Source organism: Primulina huaijiensis, chromosome 6, assembly GCF_012295235.1.
Source record: "Primulina huaijiensis isolate GDHJ02 chromosome 6, ASM1229523v2, whole genome shotgun sequence".
NCBI classification, from domain to species: Eukaryota; Viridiplantae; Streptophyta; class Magnoliopsida; order Lamiales; family Gesneriaceae; genus Primulina; species Primulina huaijiensis.
The window spans coordinates 22,242,549-22,269,623 of NC_133311.1; the positions used below are offsets into that span (position 1 = coordinate 22,242,549).

The window sequence follows — 27,075 nt, forward strand, 5'->3', positions numbered from 1 at the left end:
CCTATATATATTTCTTAGAGTGGGTCTCATGTGAGACCGTCTCACGGATCTTAATCTGTAAGACGGGTCAACCCTACCCATATTCACAATAAAAAGTAATATTCTTAGCATAAAAAATAATATTTTTTTCATGGATGACCCAAATAAGAGATCTGTCTCATAAATACGATCCGTGAGACCGTCTCACACAAGTTTTTGTCTATTTCTTAAAAGAAAAATTTAGTAATTTAGATTTGATCAATTTTTAATAATTAAATATATCTTTTGAAAAATGACATTGGTCAAACATTTGTTTGAATTATGATGATTTTTTCAATTTTTTTCGCAATGACCTTAAACATATAAAAAAAATACGAAGACTAAACAAATACTAAAAATCGAGAAAATTATATTTCAAATTCATGGTGAAAACATTTTCAAAATTTAAAACGTTCCGCTAAATTGGGAAGAAAATTAGCCAAAAGCCGTATGAACCTATCCCTCCAATATATATTTGAATACACTCAAATCCATTTGCGAATTATTATTTTACAAAAAATGAAGTTTGATCAAAGTCATTTCAAAAAATTTCCTCCTTTTTTTTTTCTTTTCATGTCTCTCTCTTTTATTTTTTTTATTTTTAAAAATTAATTGAAAAGCAAATAAGAAGGCCCAGTAGAGCCCAACTAGGACGTCCAGTTCGGTGATAAGAAGCCTGCAAGTATTCCGCCCCCAGAAAAGCTTCTCCACTGAACCCTCGGGGAGCTGGTTCCGCCATGAGAAGTGCTCTGCTCAGGAATTTATGCCTATACTCTCGGAATCTACATTCCTTTCGCGACCTCGGACTCAAATCTACTATCTCTAATGGTTGTACGAATTGTCATCGTGGCTACAGCACTGAAAATGCACTGTTAATCCACCGTTTTCCGGCGACAATTCGATTTTTTTCATCTGGAAATGACAACGGTGAGTCCGAATCTAGCGTGGGGGATTCAGAAGACAAGAAAGAGGTGACGAATGATGCAGCAGATGTGAGCAACAAAGGTAAAAGACATCTTTTTGTCAACTTCGTTGATTGATCTTCTCCGGGGTGCTGATTGTGAGCTGCGTTGTTTGTTATATGTTGTGTGTAGAATTAAAACTACAGATAGATGACTATTTCAACAATTTCAACGAGGAGGCACTTCCGTCAATCCTCGAGTCTATTCTGAAGAGAAGACTCGCAGGAAAGCATGAAGACACAGATGATGAGTTAATGGATGAGCTTCACCGGGAACCGTTGGATAATGTTAAGGATGAAGACTTCGAATCTGATTTTGAGGAGGCTTATGAAACTGACGAAGAAATTGATGATTTGTATAATACTCGGGAAATTGTGATGAAGCGGATGACTTCTGATCCTTATGGCAACATGGATGACCAGAAGTGGGACGAAATGATCAAGGAGGCTACCGAGCACGGTTATCTCAAGGATACAAGGGAATGTGAAGAAATATTGGAGGACATGCTTAGCTGGGACAAGCTTCTGCCTGGTACCACCGTGCTCTTATTTCCCATTCCCATCTTGCTTTGATCTAATAAGCATTAGTTTTCCCTTTTTCATTGTTTATGGTTGTCGATATTGATTATTTAAATGAAGCTAGTTGGGGCCATGGAATCTAGCTGAACCGGTTCTCTAGAACCGATCTAATTTGATATTAATTTTTGGTTTAGCTTCCTGCTAGTAATATGAATATATGATTTACTTTCCAGCCGTAGAAGTTGGTTGCATACTTGACTATTGCCCTTTTGAAGAGATTTAACTGGATTTGCCTATTCCTTTCAGATAACTGGTGCAACCATTAGACTTGTTTTCGAATTTTTTTGGATGACGCATTCTGGTGATCAGACATGTTGCTTGCTATTTGAATTTATATGTGATTACGAGCTATGTGAAACGCAATGCACCTAATGTGGGAGAATTTCAAGGAATGAGTTAGTCCTTGGGGAACGACTAGACAAAATCTCAGAAAAATTCCTTTTCAATACAATATTCAGTAGATAGAATGATACAAGATAGGAAACTGTTTTGGTTCATCTGCGTTATTTGGATTTTAACTTAAGGATTTGAACCTTCAATTATTTGGCAAGATTGTTCTCAGTTGATTTCATTTTGTTGTACCTTGGCATTTTTTATACTTTTCCCATGGATTTCAGTATATTGTAGTTAAAGCACTAGTTATTTCCCGGGGATGGATTTTTTGTAGATAAGATCAAGAAGAAGGTGCAAAAGAAATTTGACGAGATAGCTGATAGGGTTGAAAAAGGCGAGTTAGAAGTTGAAGAAGGTTATGCATTATTTAAGGAGTTTGAAGATAAAGTGGTCTTGGAATGTACTGAACTGATGAAAGCAGAGGAATCTCCACAGTTTGACGAGGCTGTTCCTGATAACAAAAAGGAACTTGATGATCCACCAGGTGAGGGACCAATTCTTAGGTGGCAAACTCGTGTTGTCTTTGCTCCTGGTGGTGATGCATGGCATCCCAAAAATAGAAAAGTGAAGTTGGCTGTTACTGTAAAAGAGCTTGGCCTATCTAAGCATCAGTTTTTGCGGCTGAGAGAATTGGCTGGTAAACGGTACAATCCTGGGAAAGATGAACTTACCATCACTAGCGAAAGGTTAGCTCAATAGCTAGCATTTTACTTTATTTTCTATTACCAGTCAGTATACTGAATTTCTGCTTTAATAATTTGACCTCTAAACTAACACAATTCGCGAGGCTCTACTGTTTTGAGTGCGTGTGTACTTGTGTATACGTACGTTATCTTTATGGAAAGTGTTGCAAAAGGTAAACATTATCACTTCTTTATTAAGTTCCGGCAATGGCTCAAACCTGCACGATCCATTCTTTATTCTTCCTGTCTTTGGCATGAAATGTTCATTGCATGTTTTGGTTCAGGTTTGAACATCGGGAGGAAAACAGAAAAGATTGCCTCAGAACCTTGTTTGCTTTAATCGAGGATGCTGGAAAAGCTAGGAAGCTAGTGGAGGATGCTCGAATTTCAGAAGTGAAGAAGAGGCTTGTAGCTAATCCGAAATTCATGCAGAGGTTGCAAGCCAAGACAGGAATAGCAGAATCTAGTCCGGGAATTACATGATTACACAACTGGGCTATAGGGGCTCCATGAAGAAATTCAAGATTAATCATCGGTCTCTGGATCGCCTTTTGAAATATTTGGTCTTGCAGAGAATATACTTCGCAGTGTTAATAAAGACCGGCTGTGAAAACTCTGGGTTTAAATCGCTTCATGTAGCTTTTGTAGCAAATGTGAAAGTTGATGAAGATTAATTTATTTTACCTTGTAAAAATACAAAAGTGCCTTTTCGAATTTCTGGCCCTCTCTTCCACTATCAGGCGAGGCTAGGGTTCATTTAATTTCCAATTTTTCAGAATTTAGTCTTGAATTACTTTTTTCATGGGCCTATCCTTTTCCATGAAAAACTAGTTTTAGCAACACCAGTTGGGCCACTTTCATGAACTATGATCTGATTGAAGCCTCGTATTAATTGCTTTGTCTGTATCGAAGAATGTCACCATCAAATTATCTATCATGCATTAATTCAAGTCAATTTTACTTGGTTACTATAAATTTGATTATATGATGATTTTAAATCAAATGTATATTATTTTATATCTATCATGCTTAGCCTGTTACTCATAAACATTCGAAAGATACGAGGTCGCCCAGCTGACTTACACCAAAATCACAAGGATGGGGCCGAAAAGGCACCAAAAAGAAAAGAAGACTAAACCAACTCAACTGAGGTCTAAAAGGCCAAAACACTAGCCTAGCTTAACCAATTTGTTCAAGAGCTATATCAAAGGCAGACGTAAAGATGAGGAATCATTGTTTATTGAGGACTTGAGGTGAAAGATGACATCGACAACTACAATAATCGTTTATCCGTCAAACAACTACAAAGTCTAAACAGTGAACGATGCCAGCAGCTCTTCGACCATTCCCACCCGTCCAATAATCACAGAATATGGTTCCATCATCCTTGTTTTCCCTAGCTCCACCATCAAAGTCAAGAATCCCATTTCCCAGTCCATCAAATCGTGCATGGCCACCACCCCGCCAGCTGTGCAGCTATCTACATCTTTTGGGTTCAAGAATTTGATGGAAACGTTCGCAATTGACGTTCACAGAGCAGAGGGCAGACACATTCATCATCAAGGCTTGATGAAGTGGATAACGTGGCCATTCGAGTTGTGCTGAATAATGGGTGTGTTTAATTTGTTGGGGAGAGACTCTCATTCTTCCTTGTGTAACAGCCGAGGATCAGTCACTTGCTCCGGCAAAAGCTGCGGAAGCTGGTCAGTTTCTCAAGCGGAGTCGGGGCATGCAAGACTCACGGGCAATTTTGTCTAAGATCGATCAGATTATTTGAGTTTGTTTTTGAGTTTTAGTTATCTTGATCAACTCTTTGACCTTCACTTCTTTGGTTATTGTTTTGAGAGTTTTGTTTTATTTGGAACATTGTGTTTCAAGACGGACATAGATAAAAATTTAAATAATATATGTGTTTGTTTTCGCTTTGGGTGCACCATGTTCAAACTGTAGTCCAGTAGTTGATGGTAATTGGCCAGTGTATTGTGGCCTTCTGACTGTGCATATCCCTTCGTTTATATGCTCCATGTTTGTGTGTTCGAAGGGCAGTGGCGGAGGGAGAGGGGATATCAGTCCATTATAGATCTCAAGGGTATTCATTCTTACAATCATTGACTCATAATCTTTACTGAAGATGATGCTTCATTCTTATGAAAATCGTTCTTTATAAAAACTTATATCACCTTTATTAGTTTAATGTTTGAATTCCTTCTGGTTACTTCTGGGATTGAGGTCATATCTTTGAGGAGCATTTAGTATTAATTATTATAGTTTTTTTTTTTTTCATTTTCCATTCCCAATTGCACCTACTTGAAGTTTTTACAGATGCTGATTGGGCTGGATCCATAGTGGACAGAAAATTTAACACAGGCTATTTTACTTCTGTGTATGGAAACCTTGTAACATGGAGTAGCAAGAAGCAAAGGTAGTAGCTCAAAGTAGTCCAGAAGCTGAGTTCAAGGTTGTTTCTCGAGGACTATGTGAAGAAATATGGCTAAAGAGAGTACTGACAGAACGGAAATTGAGCGTTATGATTGGTGGAAACAAAATTGGAGCCTTACTCGAAAAACAAATAGAAGGGATTGAGCCAAAAAGAAACATAAACAATATAAAAAAAATCGGTATTTTCTTCCATAATTAAAAAATTGTATTTTCTTTAGTGGAAAAAAGGATATTATCCTTTTTATATGTATATATAAAAAGGTATTTTCTTTATCATTATTTTTAAAAAAGCTTAAAGAGAGTAGGACTTTTTTCCGATGATCTTGCACACTCCTAGGCGATTGAGCGGTACGTGCTCCACAGTGTCAATCTTTGATTCTTTTCTACCAGTTAGCCTCACGCGCGCGCGCGGAATATTTGTCACGCGCTTTGGAGAAATCTTTGGCCTAGTTTATTTCACATTTTTATACGAACCACCGCCCGCGACTCCGACCACCACCTTCTGATCTCGCACCAAATTTCTTCCTCCGTTTTTGCCTTTTCTCGTCTTGTCCTGTTAGTGTTACAGATTCACAGCCTTCGTTTCACCTGTGAGTGAATAAATTTTACAGTTCTTCGTTTGAAAAATTCATAGAATTAATTATTGATTTAAAATATTATTTTCAAACTAGTGCGTGTTGGTTTTCATGTTTGATCTTTAGTTTTTCTTGATTCCTTCTGATTTTGAAGGTCAATTATGGAACCTATGGATATTGTTGGTAAGATTAAGGAGGATGCTTCGCTTCCTAAAGGTTAGTCTTGTCCCCGTTTTTTCCTTGTTACCCCTAGTTTACTCTTATTGTTTGTTTTTCGTTTTTGTTTATCTTCGAAGTTGAAAATTTCGTTTTTCTCAGTTTGTATATGCTTATCGATAGATTTTTTCCTTTAATTTTACCGAGTATCACGAAATAACTATCAAAACTGTTATGCTTATCAGCATCCCTCAGAATAACGGCAATTTTCATTAAACTTAAGTTGGAATTTGCCACTGGTTTGACCGAAACCGTACCTATTGCTGTTTATGATTCTAGCTAGATGTGCTAGCGACCAAACTATCAATAGCATTTAAAAAAGGTAATCAAAAGGAAATGGGACCACAGAAACTGAGCGGAAAAATTGTGGAAAAACATCTCATCATACACTTAACAAGGAATTCGATCATGTTTTTGCTTGTATCTGTTAAGAAACAAGAAGATTCTGCTGTATTGATAAATCTCATGTCAAAGAGAAGAAAAAGTCTCCTGCAAAATAGCTGTACAAAATTGAATTGAATTGAATTGAGAAAACAAAAATATCAGAAATTGACTTATATAGTTTTCCTCTTAGACTAAAGCGCGGGAGTTGTTAAAAGCGTGTTCCACTAACACGTATATCACCAACACTCCCTCTCGAGATTAACATAGATTCAAGACACCAATCTTGGATGAAAAAAATTCTTGTTGATCACGACCCAAACTTTTGGTAAAGATGTCTGTAAGTTGTGCATAGGTGGGAACATAATCGGTTTTGATGATCCCATTTTTAATCTTTTCTCGAATCAAATGACAATCAATCTCAATGTGTTTCGTGCGTTCATGATAGAGAGGATTTGCATCAGTGTGCAACCCCGCTTTATTATCACAGTATAAAATCGGTGTATTTAGTAACTCGATGCCATGTCTTGGAGGAGACCAACAATCCAAGTAATTTCACAAGTAGCCGTGGCTATTGCTCGGTACTCTACTTCAGCAAATGATCGCGATACAACACTTTGCTTTCCATTCCAAGAGATAAAAGTGTCCCCTAACTTAATACATAAACCAGTGAGGGATCGGCGGGTCATGGGACATGCTACCCAATCCGACTCACAATAAGCATTGATGACAAATGAGCTATCATCTGAGAGGAAAATTCCCAGATCAGGAGCAGATTTCAAATAATGCAAAACCAGCAAAGCAACATCCAAACGAGATTTATTTGGTGTGTGCATAAATTGGCTTAAATTTTGAACCGCATAACAAAAGTAAGGTATTGTAATTGTGAGATAAATCAGCCGCCCAACCAAGCGTCTGTTAGTATCATAATTTGATAGCAGAGGATCCTCAATGGTTTGGTAAGAACTCTGTTGTGCTACCTTATCTAATTCAGCACTAGTAAGTTGTGTTGAGACATAAGAGTCCCAAAAGTTTTAGCTTCATTCATCCCTTAATCCGATAACAATTCTAAGACATGTTTTTGTTGATTGAGATAGATTCCAGACTTGGAACGAGCTACTTCAATGCCAAGGAAGTATCTCAATGGTCTAACATCTTTAAGGTGAATATGAGAGTGTAAAAATTTCTTTTATGCAAGAATGAGATCATCATCATTTCCTGTGTCAATAATGTCATCTTCATACACTATTAACAATGTTATGTGGGCAGCTCTTTCTTAACAAACAAGGAATGATCATTGAGGGATTGAATGAACCCAATTTGTTTCATAACACCAGCGAACTTGGCCTTCCACTGTCTTGAAGCCTGTTTAAGGCCATACAATGACCTAAGCAATCTTCATTCTTTCAACTCCTCTTGAACAAAATATCCCTGTGAGTTTCATGTATACTTCCTCATCTAAATCACCTTGAAGGAAAGCATTTGTGACATCCATTTGATAAAGGGGCCATCACATAACTGTTGCCACCACACTCAACAAGCACCGAATGGTAACTATCTTAGCTGTGGCTGAGAAGCTGTCATGGTAATCGACTCCTTGTTGTTGGGTGTAACCTTTAGCCACAAGCCGGGCTTTAAACTTATCAACAGTTCCATCCGGATTCCTCTTGATTTTATACACCCATCGGCACCTAATGGCTTTCTTTCTAGCTGGCAAATCAATCAATTCCCAAGTGTTGTTTGATTATAAGGCAGCCATCTCTAAATCCATAGCAACTTTTCATCTAGAGTCTGAAATTGTTTCATGATAGGATGTGTGTTCCCTATCGGATGAAATGGCAGCTAAAAAGGCTTGATATGTGTCAGAAAAGTTGGAATAAATGAGACATTGTGACAATGGATACATACAATCAGCTAAATTGGATTGAGACAAAGTTGGACAAGAATAATCTTTTGTCCATACTGGAGGTGCAGTAGCACGTACAGATCTTCGTGGGGGTCAAGGTACATGCTGATCGTGATCAATATTAGAATTAGAGTTGGAAACATGATCATCTCCAAGAAAAAGTTCACGATCATGATGGAAAGTTGAAGAGTGTGCAGAAAAATCATTTACAATGGTTAAAAAATATTTCTCCCCGTTGTATGTGGGTGTATGAAAGGGTCCCCATATATCATAGACAAGATGAATTCGATAAACTCATTAAAGGAAATTGAAGTCGAGTTTGCTTAGCCTTCGGACAAACAGAGCAATGCTGAAGGTTAACTTTATGATTCAAAAAAGAAGCAACTGCATTATAGATAATGACATATGCCCTAAACGTTAATGCCCAAGAGAAGGGGTAACAGACTATGTAGAACTACCAACAAACAGTTATCAAATGAAGGAAACACAGGGTTTGAGATAGACTCTGTACTCGGAAAAACGCTTGTATCAAGGTGATATAGCCCATTGATTTCTTTACCAATCCCCATTACTCTCCCAGTGTTGAGGTCCTGAAACAAGAAAAAGTGAGGAAAGAAAATGTAACAAAGCAATATGGTCTTTAGTAAATTTGGTTATGAAGAGAAGATTGACTTTGAAATCTGCCATATGCAAAACATTTTCAAGTGTAATAAAATCAGGGAATGGTACCTATCCTTGGTTGGTAACAGGGGCCGGACCACGGGTAGGCAATCTCACAAATTTTGTGGGAGTTGTTGTAGACTTAGAGATAAAGAGGTGCACAGGTCATCAGTCATATGTTCATTTGCTCCACTATCAATAATCCAATGTGTGGGAATTTCAATAGAACTTGATGTACCTGCCATGTTATCTACGGGTTCAGTAGGGGGTTGCACTTTGCAGCCACCTAACAACTTCATGATCTCGGCATACTGCTGCAGAGTAAATACAGAGATTGTAGGATTGTTTCCGGTGACAGTTCCAATAGGTGAGGAATCTCTTTGATCAACTTCAGAAGTGTTGACATGTGCAGAAGGTCTTTGGGGCTTGTAAACTTTTTTGGTCGATCCTCTCCTCTGTGGCTTGTATAACTTATGATCAGGGGGATAACCAATAAGCTTGTAACATGTCTCTTTGGTGTGCCCATTCCAGTTGCAATGATCACATCTCAACACATATTTCCTCAAATTATGTACCTCGCTCTGATTAGAAGAATGTTTAGGATGGTGTTTCAACAAAAAACAAAGATCTATGCGATTCCTCTTGTGATATGATCGAAAAGGCCTGTCCTACTGTAGTTAATGGACTCATCATTAAAACTTGACTTCTAATATGACAACAACTCTAATTCAATCCCAACAAAAATTGCAACAGTTTCTGTTGTTGTTCATGCTCCACAGACTGCTTGGCTGTAGAATATTCACACGATGGTAGTACAACCAATGAAAATAATATTCATTTCTAAGTTGTTTCAACTTGCAGAAAAGCAGATATAGTGTTAATTCCTCGCTTCAGCTGATCAATTTCTCCGTGCAATGAAAAAATTCGTGAATCATTGGCCTTATCAAATTGTTCTTTGAGATCAGTCCTTACCACTTAAGCATCCGTAGGATAAGCTATTCCTCGAAAAATCTTCTTGGAAACCGTGTTCATAATCCAAGATAAGACCAAAGCATTGAATCTCTCCCATTGATGCAATGTAGGATGGCCAACATCTAGTCTATTGCAAGTTCCATCAATAAATCCAATTTTATTTTTTGCTCGAAGTGCAATAAGCATTGCTCTACTCCAAACACAATAATTTTCAGTGCGTAGTAACATTTCATTTACAAGATTCATACCAAGTGTGTCTGATGAATGAATATACATAGGATCATTGAAAGCCACTGTGGTTGCCATTGATTGAGCTGCTCAATTCAGGAGATCAGTTCTCAGATCTGTTCCAGAGTACGATTAGATTGTTCGCAAAAGAGAAATATCACAATGTCTCGATTGGAGATATTCAACAAATCTATCGCCGAGCTGATATCAACACCGAACTTGATTGCGAAAGTTCGATCTCAACGAAAAATAAAGATCGAAATCCTCCTCTTTGATACCATGTTAAGAAACAAGAAGATTACGCTGTAATGATAAATCTCCGTTCAAAGAGAAGAAAATGTCTCCTGCAAAAGAGTTGTACAAAATTGAATTGAGAAAACAAGACATTGACTTATATAGTTTTCCTCTTAGAATAAATCGTGTAAGTTGTTAAAAGCCTGTTCCACTAACACGTATGTCACCAACAGTATGAAGTGAGTATTGTGTTTTATTCGAATTCCTGATCACTGTTATATAGCCTTAACGAAACAATCTGGAGTGTCTTTGTAAACTCATTTGGTTACTAAATAGTAACACAGTTGCTGTTACATCTTTATTGGTACTGTTTTCATACAAGATACATAAATGATATTCTTCTTGCAGCGACTATGACAAAAATTATCAAAGAGATGCTGCCCCCCGATGTCCGCGTAGCAAGAGATGCTCAGGATCTTCTGATTGAGTGTTGTGTAGGTTTGTGTTTGGTGTTTGTTTTTCATTTTAATTCTGTTGGACGTTCATTATTTCTTTTACTTTCAGTTGGGTATAAGTTAAACAATTATTGTTAGATTTGCTTCAATTCAGTGTGTAATATCTTTAAGCGATTAAATTGTGCACTTCATTAACTGCTTTAGCACTTATGGATCAATTCGTATTTTACATGATTTTGATGTGATTGGCATCATAATCAAGAGATACAAAACCCCATATGTCTTGAATCTTCTTTTTAATAATTAGCGCAACCATGGCATATCAATTGACTTTTCTCTGCGAAGTGAGCAGCATTTGATGCTCCTAACCATACTATAACTCCTTTTGTTTATACACTTTGGGCGAAATATGACTCATTTTTGTTGAAAGTGACTAAGATGGACTTGTTATCTTGTTTTCTTGCAAATTGTATTTTTTTTCCGTGAAGACATTGAATGGGTAATGAGATTTGATGGATGTAAACATGGATCTTAAATGTACAAATGATTTTTTTATCCATGGGTTTTTTTTACTAGCACCAATGGTGATCTACATCCTATAATGGCCCAGCTGTCCAATCGTTTAAGTGAATCTGTGGGTTAAGCCCATTCCACCTATTATGATGGCTTCATTTTGAAAGTTCCAGTCAGACCCAAGGCCCTGTAATGGCCTTTCTAGGCGGGGTCTAACAGTCAGAATAATCAAATGTTGGCCAACAGTCAAAATAATTAAATGTTGGATGCTGACAAGGTGATTGTCAGCATAATTAGTTACCTATCTATTGTTGTTGGTTTACTTCTCAGTGCATTGTCTCCAACAAGCACCATCGCCATGATCCAAAAAAGTAAGGAAAAGAAAAATAAGCCATGAAAAAGTGATGTTATAATATTAAATTTGGCCTCTTTTTTGAGGTTTGTTTCTTGATGGTGTTATGAGTAGGTGATGTTTATCTGTGCTTCAGTGCAGTTCTCAACCAACTTATTAACTGATATAGTTCAACGCGGACCAAAGTTTGATTTGTCTATTGTCGTTTTCAATTCTTATGCAGTATTTTTGCAAGCTCTATCTTGTGATTTATGGTAAATGATTTTCATGTTCGCAGAATTTATCAATCTAATTTCATCAGAATCCAATGAAGTTTGTAACAGGGAAGACAAAAGAACTATTGCACCAGAACATGTACTCAAGGCTTTAGAGGTTCTACCCTAGTATTTCTTTCGGTTTCAACTCTTATGATTATTGTTGATTGAATTTCAGCAGTCAACATCTTATAAAGTCTCAAAGGGCCTTTTTTTTCCAATGGTCAAAGGGGCTTTTTTGGGTTATTGTCATCTGTGATATATGTTCCTTTGAAATGGAATCTTCTGATTTTGTTCTTCGTTTTTGCTGAAAATCATTTCTGGATTGGAATCTTGTGATTTTGTTCTACTGATTGTCTAACATCTATTCAACGTTGAGCTGCTGTATTAAGCTAGGAATTTTCTCATGCCATATGCTGTGCTGCAGTAGCATTTATGAAATTTTTTTGGTGCATCTTTGATTATTGAAAATTTTAAAATTAGCCACGTGACTTGATATAATCGCCTTTGACTTTCACTTAAAGACTTTCTTGAGGAATGGTGGATTATGTGCACACTGAGATCCACATGAATCCTGCCAACACGTTTTAAAGCATTTCTGGCTGAAGCAATTGAGAAGCATCTGTCCAAAAATGTTTTAGTAGTTAATGTTATCCTTCTTTGTTTTCCTCAACTTGAATAGAATAGAATAATTGCAGACGCCCATCTGCTGTGTTACTCTTGATTTTGTCATATTTCCCGAATACAACTTCAGTTTGATCAACATATTAACATAAATTTTTACTCAAACTTACTCTTTTTTTTATGATAAAACGTCTGAGACAATTTTATGGTTTCTTTTTCACATGAAATCGCCTCGGTGTAAAGCATGCCAATTTTTTGCAAATTTGAGGTGCAATATGACATGGATCTTATTGTATGATTCCTTGATACTTTATTTGTAGGCTGGATGGTGCATTTGAAATGGCTCCAAATATTAATCTGATAGTACATTTAATCAAATAATATCAGTGAATCCCCCGAATAAATTTACCTTCTTACCTAGATTTTCCTATCTATTTTCTTTGGTGCTAAATTCTCTTATCTGTTCAATAACCTAGATTTGCCTTGTCTTTATTTCTCAGGTTCTTGGCTTTGGAGAGTATATTGAAGAAGTTTATGCCGCATATGAACAACATAGGCTTGAGACTATGGTAAGTTTGACTCCCTCTCCCACAGACTTGGACCTTGTATTTTTTAAAAAACTCTAGATTGCTAAATGTCGAGTTACTGAGTGTACATTTTTCACCTGACATTTATAACTTCTACTTTGGCCTATAAGGGTTGGAAGAAAGAAAATAAAAGGAAAAGATTTATGAAATTATATAAAAAAGCAATTTTTATATTTATAAAATCACCTAAATCTGGGAGATATAGTGTTCTAAAATTTTGACCCTGACTATAGCGGATAGACTCTCTGGGTCGGTTTTGTGTCGGCTTTTCTTCCTGGAGTATGCTCAGTTACATTAATGATTTGCTTCATGGGAAAAATGTAATTACCCTTCCTAAGATACTGACTTTTATTGCTTGTTGGTGAATGGTTAGACTCAGGATACCATGAGAAGCGGTAAATTGAGCAACGGAGCTGAAATGACCGAAGAGGAAGCACTTGTAGAGCAACAGAGGATGTTTGCAGAGGCACGTGCTCGAATGAATGGAGGCACAGTGGTTCCCAAGCAATCAGATTCAGAGACTCGACCAAGTTTGAGTAGCTAACTTATATTTCTAAGTTTTCTGGAACTCTTTACTAGAGAATTCTCGACTCCAGCATTTCTTTTTTAGCCTTGCATAATGTACCAATGGTTCTTACATAACATAGAGGGGTCTGCTGTGTACGATGTTCTTATGTATATGTGAGTAGGTAATTTGTTGGCCTCTTTAAGCAGTCTTTCAAGATTGTCTCCGTATGTGCTATTTTAGTTACTGGTGGGTAATCAATTGCCTTGATATATATTTCTTTCAGGGCCAAATAATATAATGGTGATATTGATGAATAAAAAAATTCAAGTTAATATCAAAGTTAATTAATTATAATAATACATTGTCTTCACCATTTTATGTAAGATGCCATTTGATTTTAACAAGATTTCATGAATATTTATTCTCATATTCTCCATTAGCGGCAAACGGTGCAAAAGTAGGCTAACACCTTGAGTCCCGTTGTGTTTACTGTTTAGTATATAAACGAGTCTGAAACAAACAACTGTCACCCGATGTGAACGTAGAGATTAAACTAGCTCACTCACCCTTTACATGAACTACAAATTTGTAATCGTCCTGTATTTGTTAATTTAAAACATACGCCGCCATTCGATTAACCTTTATACATTCTTAAATTTTCTTTTTTGAAAGAAAACATAATTAATATTATAGATTTGGGTGTGTGTAAATAGAGTTGCTAAAGAAACGGCCTTTCCAAAACTTATCGCAGCGCATCTGAAATGCACCCCAACAAATAATTAACATTTGTGTAACTCTACAAAGTACAACCCGACATTAAGAGATACAAAAACCAACAGTTGTCCAGTTCTATTCCTTCAATTTGAAAATTTTGAGATCAGCCGATCAACATGAATGATAACATCACCAATGCAGGGTCGAACAGCGGGTTGAGGCTGCAACATCCATGTTACAAACTGGTGTAATGCCTCTGGATAAGGAGGAGTAAGTCCAGTTGGCCATTTTATTTGGGCATTTACAATGGCCAATTGCATGCTACCACCGGATTCTCCAAGTGCAAATTCAAATGGAGATACACCATACCTACAAAATGCGTTCACATATGAAGCAAAAGACCTAAAAGAATTGCAAACACCACAACTTCGTGACAAGATAAACTGTATTTAACTTGATTAATACCAAAGCAACCTATCGATGAAGTGACCCAAATGCCATAGAGAAGTTAATTCTCCCACATAAATGTTGCATTTGTTATATTTATTTCCTAGCAGCATCTACATATCCAATTTTGACTCGCTTCTTAAACTTACAGCAATACAATTTAAGATTGGCTAAAATTTTCTATGCACAACGCTAGAGTTAAAAACCTTCACTCGTATTACATAATCTTCTTAAGATATTAATAACTTTCAAATTCTCTGGGAAATTGGGATTAAACCCAAAATCTGATCTCTACTGTTGGCACAAATATCAATGATGATTCATGATTATAGTGGTTTCACAATGAGCATAGCTCACGAACAAGGAGACCTTAGGTTTCTTCAAAAAATAAGATGAAAAGTTCCCAGACATGAAGAAAACATTCTTACATGATTGCAAACAAAGTGCAGCCTAATGACCAGATATCAGTTCTCTCATCAATGCCTGCATGGCTAGGACAATCCCAAAATTCAGGAGCACGAAAAGGAGCTGAACAATGCTCAGATGCCCATTCCTATGTAACAAACAAACACAGATCAAATCAAAGTATCCCGATTAACCACAAAAAAAAGGCCCGAGATGCAAACCTGGCACATTGAGATAGCTTGACAAACCAACTATGAAAAACACACTCTCTCTCTCTCTCTCTCTCTCTCTCACACACACACACACACACTCATTTCTTTTCCTTGGAACCTTTTTGGAGCTCTCCCACTCTCCCTTCATTTCAAACTTCATACCTTAACTTTCTCTTGCTTATTAGTTGCACTCGTTTTATCTTTCTGCCAAGTGGAACTGATATTTTCAAACTCGAGAGTTATTTTCAGTTTCGTACTTCAAATAATACAGTTAGAAAATGTAGCAGTCGTACATATTTATATTAATTCACATATGGTCAAAATACAATACAACTTATTGCAAAACTATTATTGACTGCCGCTCATTCTGGGTGGTATTGATGTCTGATAAGCAGTTGCGATTACCACGACCTAGCCATTACCAGTAATTTGGGCTTTTAGCACTGCCTTCGACACGAAGCTAATGACATAAATCCATGAAATATATGAAGTTCTAAAAGGAACCTGCAATTGTAGCGCTTCGGAACGAGAACGAATTTGCTTTCTTGCAGGACGAGCACTTCCAAAATCCATTAATATCGCTATAGGTGTCTTTCCTTTCCTGTGGGTCAAAAGGACATTGCCAGGTTTGATATCATTATGGGCATATGGAGGATCAAAACTGTGCATATGGTCAAGTCCTGCACAAAGCTGATTAACAGTTTCTTCAGTAATTTTAATCATTCTTGAGAAAGAAAGTAGATTAGAACAATAATTTACTGCTCAGGAAACCACCGACCATAGTCACCATAACATCTATAAATTTAAGTATTATTTCACTTCAAAATTTGTGTTTACTTAAAAATGCCCAAATAGCATGTTTAAAGGAGACAGACGCTGGAATATACCACAAAAGAATTTTCATTATTTAAGACAAACATAACATAAGCAGCTATGCCTCTACATAGAAAAACACTACAGCCACTGATAAAGACATGTAAAGGAAATATTTTGATTCAAAAGTAGTGGTTTAAGTTCATAGTACCTATGTAGCTTATTGCCACAAGACTTAAACAGACACGCAGCACAAATATAAATTTCCACTAGAAAAATAGTGCCACTTGTGTCGTCATGAGACTGAAACGCTTGGAATTATACACAGAAAATGCTGCTTCAAACATATCCTTAGAAGAAAAGTGAATAGATCTTTGTCAACAAGCACAAAAACAACTCATGTGCATCGTAAGCTCATTAGTTGTACATGTTGCAAGCACAGTCCATCAAACCTATAAGGCAGGAGTATTTTCATTATCTACCTGGCGAAATATTTGAAGCACATCTGAGGTAGAAAAGAACTCTTTCTTGATTTTCATAGCTTTGGCATTATCCAATAATGTTCCATCTAAATGGACGGGAAACAGTAAGTACGCTTCATTTTTCCAGGATTGATCTTGTGTAACCTGGCCAATTAAAAAGATATTTTGATATAAACAAGCAATCTGATGATGAATAATGAACTTAGTATGCAGAAACTACTAGCACGTTTAAGTAGACATCCAAAATAAAATGCAACAACCATGTTCTTATGCATGTTTTACTTCAGAAAGTATTAGCAGGATATTTCCAAATTGACTTTTCAAAAGAATTGTTTGATCAAACATATGCTTTTTGGGCTGTTTATAATTTCAGCATCAATACAAAATAGAAGTTTGCTCCTTTAAGGCCTGTGATGGCCCAAGGCTCAAAAATAAAAAAGAAAATAGTAAATCTTCAAAAGATTGCTGTTTTCTCCACAAATGATGTGCTAACTATCCATGCAATCACCCTCATTTTGTGAAACAACAAAGATATATAGTGCATTTCAACACTGCATATTTTTTTCCAAGAGCATGTAGAGGTAACTATTCCATGCATAGACCCCAGACATGTGTAAGCCACTTAATTACAAAATTAAACACACTATATTACTGTTGTGAAAGAGTTAATATACGACTTGGGAAAAAATGATCAAAGAGAAATTACCTTGACTGCGATTATTGCATGATCAAGAAGAGGAAGCAGATTGCGGTGGCTAAACAAAGATGAAACACGAATTTCCTCTCTTACCAAGTCCAGTTGTTCATTGTTTTGAATGAGAACTTTCTTGATTGCATATGTTCCATCATCTGCAAATAAAACGATCCAGAAGAGTACCAATCAGGTGATTATATAGTGTCATTGGCTCAAAACGACCATCGTTTCTGAAAGCAGAAAGAAAAAAGCAATAAAAATGTTGGCAAATGCCCGATTCTCATGATTTCCTTCCTTCCTCACCCTGCAACCATTTTGACATCACAAGAAAGCTTTCCAGCGGATATACGTTGCAAAAAATGGTAAGAGTGATCCTTAGGGTAATCCTCATTTGCTTCTTTCTGTTTGAAGTTTTTTCTAATACCATTATATTGTCTCTTTAAGATGCATTAACTAATTTATATAGTAAGAGTACTTCGGGGTCCCATTTCATCTCTATTCTATATTGATGACAAACCTCTATACATTTAAAGCTAACTTTTATTCTCAAATAAAAAAAAAGAAGCTAACTTTTGACACAACTCAACAATCATCAGAAACTCACCAGAATCACTTGCATTGTATCTCCTTGGCTTAATAGTAACTCTTTTCTCCACCAAAAATATACTACAACAATCTCTACTGAAATTGTAACTTGATGTACTTATCTGGTATATGAATATATAGCTTTTGTAATTATATCAGAGGCAATATCATCTTGAATCTGAAAACATCATCAGACCCTTGCTAGGTTTTGCTAATTGCATAAATAATTGATCCACAGGCTCGTTAATGGAAAAAGTATAAATGTGACCCCTAGCCCCGAGAACTAATGCATTTGGCCGCTCCTATCAACATCTTCCAGAATAGACTAGCAAGCGAGCAAGATCTGCATATTGCTTATTTGAAGGACAAGCGATCAAGTGCAAATTCCGAAAACTCACCGATCAGCCTAGAATCTAATAAAATGGCACCATTGTATCATCTCTTTTTGATGAATAATACATTTATGCATTGATAAAATTCATCAGTTTGAGCAAATTTAATGAAGTCACACCACTATTAGCATAGATAGACTAACTATTTCCAGTTCAGTTCCACCACCAGAAAGAACAAGACATTGAATCAGACCAATTACCAACGAATCTAAGAACTCAGAACCACATCTCACTAACAAGGAAAAAACATTTACCATGTAATTCAAATCAAAACTTGCGAATCCAATCAATCCCAAATTGACAGATCCTGACCTTAACTAAGTAAAAGGCATAATAACAAAAACAAACAAATAATTCAATCACAGAACAGTGAGTACCAGAAATGTGTGAAGGGTCCTTGATCTTCTTCGCAATGCCAGTGCTCGAAGGCTCAGCAAGAACCTCCTTGACAAGGAGAACGTAGGCGAAACCACCTTCCCCCAGCTGCCTCACAACCCTGAAACGGTTCTCGTTGATCCACACATCTCCCCCACCATTAACGGCGTCGTATAAGGCGTTCAAACCCGAGAACGAGCAACCCATGTCTCCCAATACAGCAACGATCCTTCCCTCCCCCAAGTCTTCTACAAACAATCTGAAAGAGAGAGAGACTGCAATTTTCTGCCGATAATCAATGGATGATTAAGATGCGAGATGAGATCTTTTGCCATTGTCGTACGCCAAAATTAACTCATTGCCAAAACGAGTCGTGTGTGTGTTGAGTGTGTGTTGACTTTCTTTTATGATCACGTCTATTATACGATCACACAATCTTTATTTTAAAGAAGATCAACTCCACTAATATTCATAATAAAAAATAATATTCTTATCATACAACTGATATTCATAATAAAAAATAATATTAATATCATAAAAAAATAATACTTTTTATGGATGACCCAAATAAGAGATCCGTCTCACAAAATACGACCGTGAGACCGTCTCACATAAGTTTTTGTCATTTTTTTATTCCCTTTATTTTTCTTGGCTAGCTATTGTGTGGGTATTTATTTAAGAGTATGTCTCTTTCAAGACAGTCTCACGAATCTTTATTTATGAGACGAGTCAACCCTACCGATATTCACAATAAAAAGTAATACTCTTAGCATAAAAAGTAATATTTTTTCATGGATGACCCAAATAAAAAATCCATCTCACAAAATACGACGCGTGTGATAGTCTCACATAAGTTTTTACTTTTATTTAAACACAAAAATTATAAGATTATTTCATATATTTTAATTTTAATATATATTATATTCATACAAAACTAATAATTTTTATTTTATATATAAATCAAGTTAACGTGTAGAAGATTTACTCTTATTTAAATTTATCGAATTAAATTTGCTTATCAACTTAGAAATAATTAATGTTTTATGAAAAGTAAATTTTTCTTAAATTGTTTTTTTATTAATACTTTGTAGTTTCTACCACGTTTTATATTTTTTTTATGATGATGAGAAGCACAATCACTATTATTTAATGCGTATTGATTAAAATTTTAAATTATTGCAATACTATAGGTTAGTTAGGTAAATCGTAATAAACAGACTTTATGCAACAAAGTTATTCGAGAAAATATAATATTGTTAGGAGTGGTCTTACTTTTAATTTTTAAATGATTGAATTATAAGATGATGTATTAAGATATATGATGTATCAAATACTTTAATTTTTTGTAATGAATATGTGTAATGTAGAGATGTACATAGTTAACTGAAATATGTGTCATATGAGACGATTGATTCAACTCATAGTTAAAACCTATAATACTTAATGAATCGAGTCGCATCTCTATGAGTTGTCATAAAAGTTTTATGATTTAATTGAACAATGACTTAAAGTGTTTCGGCTTAAATTTTGCTCGTGGGCTCATTTGAAATTATGAAATCATGACCAATAATAGGAATTTCTCATTGTATTTTATTAGATAAAAAATATAATATTTGTGTCACGATTACTAGGTATTATATTATATATTATATATAATTATACCAATATATATTATCATGTACTCTCGATAGTTATAATTATAAATAGATAAATAAATAATTTTTTTGGGGAAAGGCAAAGTTCCGGGAAGTTGGACGGCTTCGGCGGCGGCTAAGATCTGGCTCTCTCTGAGGCAACTATCTTAGCTTAGCTTCAAAATCTATTTAAAAATCCCAACGACTTCATTCACTTTCTCCGATTCCCTCCATTTTTCTTTGCCCATTTCTTATTCTTCTTTCTAATTATCTTTCCTTCCGCCTGATTCCCCTTCTACTGGATTGGTTTGACTTCTGTACAACTGCTGCGCCGTTTTTCCTCCGATTTCCGCTTAGATTGTTGGATCAATGTTTTATCTCACGTTCTTGTTAATTTTCCCTGAATTTGTCTAATTCAATCCGTTTCTGAGCAGGTGATTATGAGTTCAGGTAGGATTCTGTGTCTGTCCGTCTTTTGGAATATAAGATAAGATGAGAACCTGTAACAGCCTGGAATTTAATTAAGGGCTGAGCGGAGGCCAAAAGTTTGCATTTTTAAACGATTGATTGAAAATTTTAAAAGATTTCATTTTGATTGGCTGACCTGAGTGCGCTATTTGGGTCGGCCCACTGATGAGAATTCTGAGATATTAAGCTGTTTAATGATTTCAGTTGTGGGTTTTAATTCAGACAGGTATAGTGGGTGGAAAGATTGCTGCTAATGTTGTGATGGATTGGAGCGTCAATGATTCGTATGACAACGGTACCAATCAAAGCTTAAGAGGTTAGCATTTTCTCTTAATATGGACGTGCGTTATACAAAGATTATATTTGAACGATTTGCCAAAGAATTGCAACTTGTTCGAATGCTCCTGATGTTGATATGTGTTAAGCTTATATTACATTACTCATCCCTGGATCATAAAGTCGTTGCCTTTGGTGTTAACATGCTTCGATGGTGCTACGATAAGAAAATAATGAAAAGAAGATTCCTGTATAATGATGTCAGAACTACTTAATAATAATCTCAACAATGACTCGAGAGCTTGCATCCTCATCTCTGAGTTCTGTTATTCTAACTTCCCTAAAGCAAGTGCTTTTTTGTCTGATACACTATATCTGGGCCATTGTAAGAAATTATCGCAATAATAGTAAAGATAATTGGATTTTGAGGCATATAAAGCAGGCAATGCCAGGTGGAACTTATACATATAAATTATAGATTTGAATGGGTATAAACTGTTTATTGGAGAGGGTGATGTGAATTCGCAATTGAAGTCATTAGAAAAGATTTAATTTCTTATGGTTTGACTTTAAAGGTAACCTTGCTATATTGGAGTAGAATAACACTTTAGACACTTGGATTTCCAGTTTACGCTCTTACCTCACAGTTACGTTTTTTTTCCCTCTTCTATTAAAACCATTATTTCTTTTGTTGAATATAGCAGATTCGGATCCCAAGCCTGGGACAGTAATGAACACAATAATCTCCAACATTGATCTAGTGGATACAGAGCTACGTTCGGAAGAGAAGGGAAGTACTGTTCTCATGTCAAAGAACAGGAAAAAGACCATGACTTCAGTCTATCTGAAGTATTTTGAAACAGCACTAGATGGAAAGAGTCGAAGGTGCAAAATTTGTGGACAAAGCTATTCTATTGCTACTGCAACTGGTTAATTTCTCAACTGTCGTTATCCTTTTTCAGTTCATTGAAAACTACGTTTCATTAACTAAACCAGATATCAGCTGGCATCTGAGCATAGGCATTTTGAATACTTCTGCCATAGGATCAATGTGAATGGTGTGTTATCAGCTAGAGTTCAAATAGATGTTGAGATTTGAACTCAAATTAATTTCCAAGTTATGACTGAATTTTTATTCTTCCTGCTAATCCAACCAGCACATCACCTTGGTTTGCTACCATTGCAAATTTTGCATTTAACTGGAAATGGTACCTTAATATTGACAACCTGACTCTCTGTGCTGAAGGAAATTTGGGTAGGCATCTCAGCAATCGACATCCAGGCTATGATAAAATAGGGGATTTTGCCAACAGTCCTACTCTGCAGCTTGTGACAGTTGCTAAGAAGCCTCCGACTCATGCTAAGTTACCTTCAATGGAGTTGGATCATTTGAACTGGTTGCTCATTAAGTGGCTCATTTCAGCATCTCTTCCCACGACTACTTCTGCCGAGAAGTGGCTGACAAATGCATTTAAATTTCTTAATCCATCGGCTGAGCTTTGGCCTGTGGAAAAGTTCCAAACAGTTCTCTTTGAAATTTTCAGAAGCATGCAAGAAGAGGTGAGGTTAATGGTAGAGCAGGTTCCTCCCAAGGTTTCTGTTTCTCTTGATTTCTGGACTTCCTACGAACAACTTCTGTACATGGGGATTACATGCCAATGGATTGATGAAAACTGGTCCTTTAAGAAAGTTCTCCTTGATATTTGTCACATTCCAAGTCCCTGTGGGGGGCCTGAAATTTATTATGTTCTATTGAAAGTTCTGAGGCTTTACAATATTGAGTCTAAAATTCTTTCTTGTACCCATGATAATAGTCCTAGTGCTTTGCAAGCATGTCATACATTAAAAGATGATATGGACAGTCAGAAAGTGCCTGCCTTTTGCTATATCCCTTGTGCTGCTCATACTCTGAATTCAATCATAAATGATGGACTAAGTACTACCAAGTCTGTAATTTTGAAGATTAGGGAGTTTGTGCTGGAACTAAATTCATCAAAGGAAATCTCTGATGCTTTTGTGCAATTTACTATGGCATACCAAGAAGGGAACTGGAAGTTTCCTCTTGATGCCTCGGCTAGGTGGAGTGGGAGCTACCAAATGCTTGATATTGCATTCAAGGTACATACTGTTGTGTTTTCTTAATCAATGAAAATTGAATTCAGTGGCACTGTTTAGATTGATAGCCATAGAATAAGCAAGAGAACTTTGCAGTAAAATTTTAGTTCAGTGATGTTGTCCTCTCACTTTCTTTGTTCCTTAATATTGTAGTTCAGTAATGTTGTCCTCTCACTTTCTTTTATTCCTCAAGTGTTTGGTCTTAATTTTATATTCAGACAACTGTTTAATTATAAATTATTCTAAGTTCTGGAGAGATCCGACAAGAAGCCACCGTGAACTGTTCTTTGTGAGGTACTAGTGCTACTAGTTATACCAGAGTTGAGGTACTAATCTGCAGTCACAAAAACTTGCAAAACTGGTCGCCATTCTTATTCTTGCTTGTCTATAGTTATTAGGATCTGTAATATGAAATAGCTCAAACACTGACTTCATCTGGTTGGTTCCTTTTTAGCAAGTGAGTAGAGCTGGATGATATAGCGCTCTGGATACTATTGCCTGTATTCATAAAGTTAACATTTCAAGAACTTTAAATCAGTGTTGCTGAGTAATGTTGAATTTATAGTCCTGAAGAGACAACCATTTCTTCTGAAATATAAAATTTTTTGATGGAAAAAAGAGCAGAAAAATATCCTTTGAGGACTAGTTTTCAATAAAGGGGCTTTTTTTTTTTTTTTCAGGCTGGTAAATCAATGGAAACTGTTATCAGAAAGTACGAGGAACAACTGGGTAGTAGGTTGCTTCTGAATTCTGCCGAGAAAAATGTGGTTAAAATTATGCATAAATATCTTGAACCCTTTTATAAGACCATTAATAACATATGCACAAATAAAGAACTGACCATTGGCCTGGTTCTCTTCTTCATGGAGAATATTTCTGAGACGCTTGCATTGTGCAAAGACTCCAGGCAAAGCCCTGATTGGCTCAAGAGTGCTGCTGAAGAAATGTGCATCAAGGCGCAAAATTACAGTGACCAGGTTTGCAATGTATTCATATACATGACTGCAGTTCTTGATCCACGAATAAAACTTGAGCTCATTCCCGAAAGCCTCAACTCTGAAAGCTATATGGAGGAGGCAAGAAATCATTTCAGTAGGAATTATTCCAGTCGATATTTTCCATCTATTCCCAATCCATACAGTACTACTCAAGAGCTGGAAACCGATGGGAGCACTTCTTTTGCTGAGGAAATTGCTCGTAAGAAACGAAGGGCGAGCTTGAACTCTGCTACAGATGAGCTTACCCAATATTTATCCGAGCAACCTGCTCCAATACAAACAGATGTTCTCGAGTGGTGGAAGGTGAATTGTCCAAGATATCCAAGGCTATCTTTAATGGCTCGAGATTTCTTGGCCGTGCAATCAACTGCCGTGCCTCCTGAAGACATATTTTGTAGTAGGGGCGATGAAATTGATCAGCAAAAGTTCTCTATACCCCACCGCGATACAAAAGCTTTGCTTTGTGTAAGGTCGTGGTTGCAAAGTGGAATCAAGCTGAGTTACAAGTCGACCGAGATTGACTGTGAAAGGATTGTGGACCTTGCGGCTGCTTCAGCAACGGAGAGCAGCAGTAGAAGTTTTGACAGAAAACAAAAGGGATAACTTGAATTGGCAAGGAGTTCAAATAATGACAAGGTGACACCCTTAATTTACTTGTTCTGTCGTGATAATAAATGTAGTTCACACACCTTTTAGCTGTTCAAATCTAGCAAAACAGTTGCACTTTTATTGTTAATTTGTTTACTTATATATAGATCATGATTCGACGGAAACCTCATAAAAGTAATATAGTGGAGTCGGAATGGCTTACCTCTGCTCCAGCTCCATGTTCTTACAAGTTTATGTTCAAAATGGAATGTGATGGGCTAAAATCCGATGGTATGGTCATTATGTTGACATGAAACGCAATGGAACGGTAATTGTTTCTGTACATAACGAGAAATGTTGATGAAAATCAACTCTTTTCTTCGATACAAGTGGAATTGGATGTTGTTTTATACATCTTCCTAACTTGTTAGTACGCTGAAGTAAAGAATAATAGACTTTTTATAGTTATATGCCAAATGTCTGCTTTTGGTATTTACTATGAAATATATTAGCAGTTTTGTCTAATGCGATGATGAATGAAACAATGGTGATTGTTGACTGCACTATAAAATCATCGTAGAACTAACAAACTGGAAGGATCCTTACCGAGGCAACTGCAATTATAGTTCAATATAAATACGTTCCAGGTACATTATAGATTGTTAAAGTCAGATATCCTGACATTGCGAGCATGCAGTAATGGAATAGCCAATATTCTAGCCTTCAAATGACCAAAAGTGCCTCTGTAAGCTTGTTTGTGGATATAGCCACTAATTTATTATGCAGATAATAAGCTACACACTTGTATATGCTCCAATGATGCGTGTAATTGTTAAAAAATTTACACACTGAGAACTAATATGCATAATAAGGGTATCCGCAATGCTGGGGTTGGCTTTTAGCATCCAATGGGTTCAAACAATTTTCTCTTGCGAGCGGGTCTCACGCCAACTTTAAATATTTTAATTTGTTTTCCCAAACTCAAAAAAAAAAAAAATTTGCGTTTTTACTTTTTTTCCTACTTATGTTTTCAACATTATTTTTCTGAAAAAAACTTTCAATTATTATTTTTTAAAAATTCACTTTAAATTAATTAATTTTCAATAATATTTTCATCAAATTATTTTTTTGTAAACTACATATTAAGATAAAATAATAATTATATATTAAGTATTAAATTGAAATCTATTGTAAGCTTATTAAAACTAATATATATTATTAATAGATTAATTAAAATAAGTACAAAAAAAATATATTTATAATATTATATAAATGAAAATTATAAATAAAGATGGTAAAAAAAATACAGAATAATGTATAATGTATTAATTGGTGGGGCTCAACAAAAAATTGTTTTGTGAGTTTATGATAGTGGGAAGAATTTTATAAAAATTGAGATTTTTTAACATTTGATGTGACGGTGATATGAAGAAGTATGAGACATAGTAAAGTTGGGCTTCCGATTCAGGATTGCATTGAGCATATGCATGGTCCCAAAAATAGATCCCGCTGCCAGCCAGAATTCACAAGCACTAAATTGGGAGAGGTTGTTACGAGAGGCGAGCCACCATTTGTCGTGGTCACAGACGTAGCACTAGACAAACGAACAAACAGTTGGTGTCGCACATAAGTTACTGTTTTGAACTAAATAAGTTCAGCATCGAGGTTAGGACATGAGAGAGACATTCATCTACATACGGGGGGAAATTAAACCTTGTGCTTGTGACCCATCGATATGGCACAGTTACGACCACATAATCCCATACATCCCAAATGCACACGATGAGGAATTCATTCCCGTTAAGATCTATTCTCAATCTCGTCGCTAATCGACCAAGTTCCTATGCATGCTAGATTTTATTAAGGTGAAGAACCCGAATCATGTTCATCCCATCTTCCGTTCAAGCTGAATAAGCATCAATCTTTTTATACCACTCATTTAAATCAACAATATTATGATGTGATTCAACGAATGAGATCAATGATTTTAAATTCATCATGTCTAAGGTAATTAGAATGTGATTCAACAAATGAGTTCAAATTAACCGTCGTAGAAAATATCGGGGGCGGCCTTTAACAATGACACTCCAGCTCTAGCTATAACCATTTCGGGGATTTTAATTTTATAATGGATCCAGATTGTTCTGGAAAATGGGAGAAATGTTCTTTGCATAAAATAGAATAAGACTGCAGGAGTCAGGATGATACATTGAACGTACAAGTGTTTCATGTAGGATATATCCATGCAAATTGTAATGATAAACATAATCATTTGTTATTTGATGATAATTAAGATTAATTATTTTAAATTTAAGAATTTAAAATAATTAAGTTAAATA

General features: G+C 36.0%; 4 protein-coding genes across 18 annotated transcripts; 3 read left to right on the top strand and 1 right to left on the bottom strand.

The window, feature by feature from the left end:
* The first annotated feature begins 666 nt into the window (after window positions 1–666).
* Window positions 667–3,540, top strand: LOC140978376 (uncharacterized). The gene is made up of 4 exons (XM_073443341.1): window positions 667–1,023; window positions 1,113–1,511; window positions 2,226–2,637; window positions 2,919–3,540. The coding sequence occupies exons 1-4, from the start codon at window positions 756–758 to the stop codon at window positions 3,115–3,117; spliced, it is 1,278 nt and encodes a 425-aa protein (XP_073299442.1). The 5' UTR covers window positions 667–755; the 3' UTR covers window positions 3,118–3,540.
* Window positions 3,541–5,369: 1,829 nt separating this feature from the next.
* Window positions 5,370–13,752, top strand: LOC140978381 (protein Dr1 homolog). Of its 5 annotated transcripts, none has more exons than XM_073443364.1 (6): window positions 5,370–5,421; window positions 5,803–5,864; window positions 10,654–10,743; window positions 11,843–11,937; window positions 12,944–13,012; window positions 13,404–13,752. In XM_073443364.1, exons 2-6 carry the CDS (start codon window positions 5,810–5,812, stop codon window positions 13,572–13,574), a joined length of 480 nt encoding a protein of 159 aa, XP_073299465.1. In that variant the 5' UTR covers window positions 5,370–5,421; window positions 5,803–5,809; the 3' UTR covers window positions 13,575–13,752. The 5 variants fall into 5 exon arrangements, with proteins under 5 accessions (XP_073299465.1, XP_073299466.1, XP_073299463.1 ...); XM_073443362.1 differs by lacking the exon at window positions 5,370–5,421 and adding an exon at window positions 5,455–5,663; XM_073443363.1 differs by lacking the exon at window positions 5,370–5,421 and adding an exon at window positions 5,456–5,628.
* Window positions 13,753–14,216: 464 nt separating this feature from the next.
* On the bottom strand, window positions 14,217–19,056 carry LOC140978377 (uncharacterized). Its single transcript, XM_073443342.1, has 6 exons — window positions 18,660–19,056; window positions 17,318–17,460; window positions 16,612–16,755; window positions 15,821–16,006; window positions 15,128–15,252; window positions 14,217–14,621 (listed from the first exon to the last, which is right to left on the bottom strand). The coding sequence occupies exons 1-6, from the start codon at window positions 18,862–18,864 to the stop codon at window positions 14,396–14,398; spliced, it is 1,029 nt and encodes a 342-aa protein (XP_073299443.1). The 5' UTR covers window positions 18,865–19,056; the 3' UTR covers window positions 14,217–14,395.
* Window positions 19,057–20,383: 1,327 nt separating this feature from the next.
* LOC140978378 (zinc finger BED domain-containing protein DAYSLEEPER) lies at window positions 20,384–25,247 on the top strand. 11 transcript variants are annotated; one of them, XM_073443346.1, is made up of 6 exons: window positions 20,384–20,741; window positions 20,986–21,075; window positions 21,737–21,964; window positions 22,282–23,153; window positions 23,831–24,784; window positions 24,946–25,247. In XM_073443346.1, exons 1-5 carry the CDS (start codon window positions 20,732–20,734, stop codon window positions 24,749–24,751), a joined length of 2,121 nt encoding a protein of 706 aa, XP_073299447.1. In that variant the 5' UTR covers window positions 20,384–20,731; the 3' UTR covers window positions 24,752–24,784; window positions 24,946–25,247. The 11 variants fall into 11 exon arrangements, with proteins under 11 accessions (XP_073299447.1, XP_073299446.1, XP_073299449.1 ...); XM_073443345.1 differs by having other exon boundaries at window positions 24,904–24,958; XM_073443348.1 differs by having other exon boundaries at window positions 20,982–21,075; window positions 23,831–24,958.
* The last annotated feature ends 1,828 nt before the right edge of the window (window positions 25,248–27,075 follow it).

What these genes read in the sequence shown, in the direction of transcription:
- LOC140978378 (XM_073443346.1), top strand. An exon ending in TACCAATCAAAGCTTAAGAG is followed by an intron (nt 21,076 to 21,736) that starts GTTAGCATTTTC and finishes TGTTGAATATAG; the next exon opens with CAGATTCGGATCCCAAGCCT. An exon ending in TTCTATTGCTACTGCAACTG is followed by an intron (nt 21,965 to 22,281) that starts GTTAATTTCTCA and finishes TCTGTGCTGAAG; the next exon opens with GAAATTTGGGTAGGCATCTC.
- LOC140978381 (XM_073443364.1), top strand. Translation starts at nt 5,810, where the DNA reads ATGGAACCTATGGATATTGTTGGTAAGATTAAGGAGGATGCTTCGCTT. An exon ending in ATGTACTCAAGGCTTTAGAG is followed by an intron (nt 11,938 to 12,943) that starts GTTCTACCCTAG and finishes TTTATTTCTCAG; the next exon opens with GTTCTTGGCTTTGGAGAGTA. An exon ending in AACATAGGCTTGAGACTATG is followed by an intron (nt 13,013 to 13,403) that starts GTAAGTTTGACT and finishes GTGAATGGTTAG; the next exon opens with ACTCAGGATACCATGAGAAG.
- LOC140978376 (XM_073443341.1), top strand. Translation starts at nt 756, where the DNA reads ATGAGAAGTGCTCTGCTCAGGAATTTATGCCTATACTCTCGGAATCTA. An exon ending in AGCAGATGTGAGCAACAAAG is followed by an intron (nt 1,024 to 1,112) that starts GTAAAAGACATC and finishes TGTTGTGTGTAG; the next exon opens with AATTAAAACTACAGATAGAT. An exon ending in CTTACCATCACTAGCGAAAG is followed by an intron (nt 2,638 to 2,918) that starts GTTAGCTCAATA and finishes GTTTTGGTTCAG; the next exon opens with GTTTGAACATCGGGAGGAAA.
- LOC140978377 (XM_073443342.1), bottom strand. Translation starts at nt 18,864, where the DNA reads ATGGGTTGCTCGTTCTCGGGTTTGAACGCCTTATACGACGCCGTTAAT. An exon ending in CCGAAGCGCTACAATTGCAG is followed by an intron (nt 15,253 to 15,820) that starts GTTCCTTTTAGA and finishes TTTGTTACATAG; the next exon opens with GAATGGGCATCTGAGCATTG. An exon ending in TGCACTTTGTTTGCAATCAT is followed by an intron (nt 14,622 to 15,127) that starts GTAAGAATGTTT and finishes CGCATTTTGTAG; the next exon opens with GTATGGTGTATCTCCATTTG.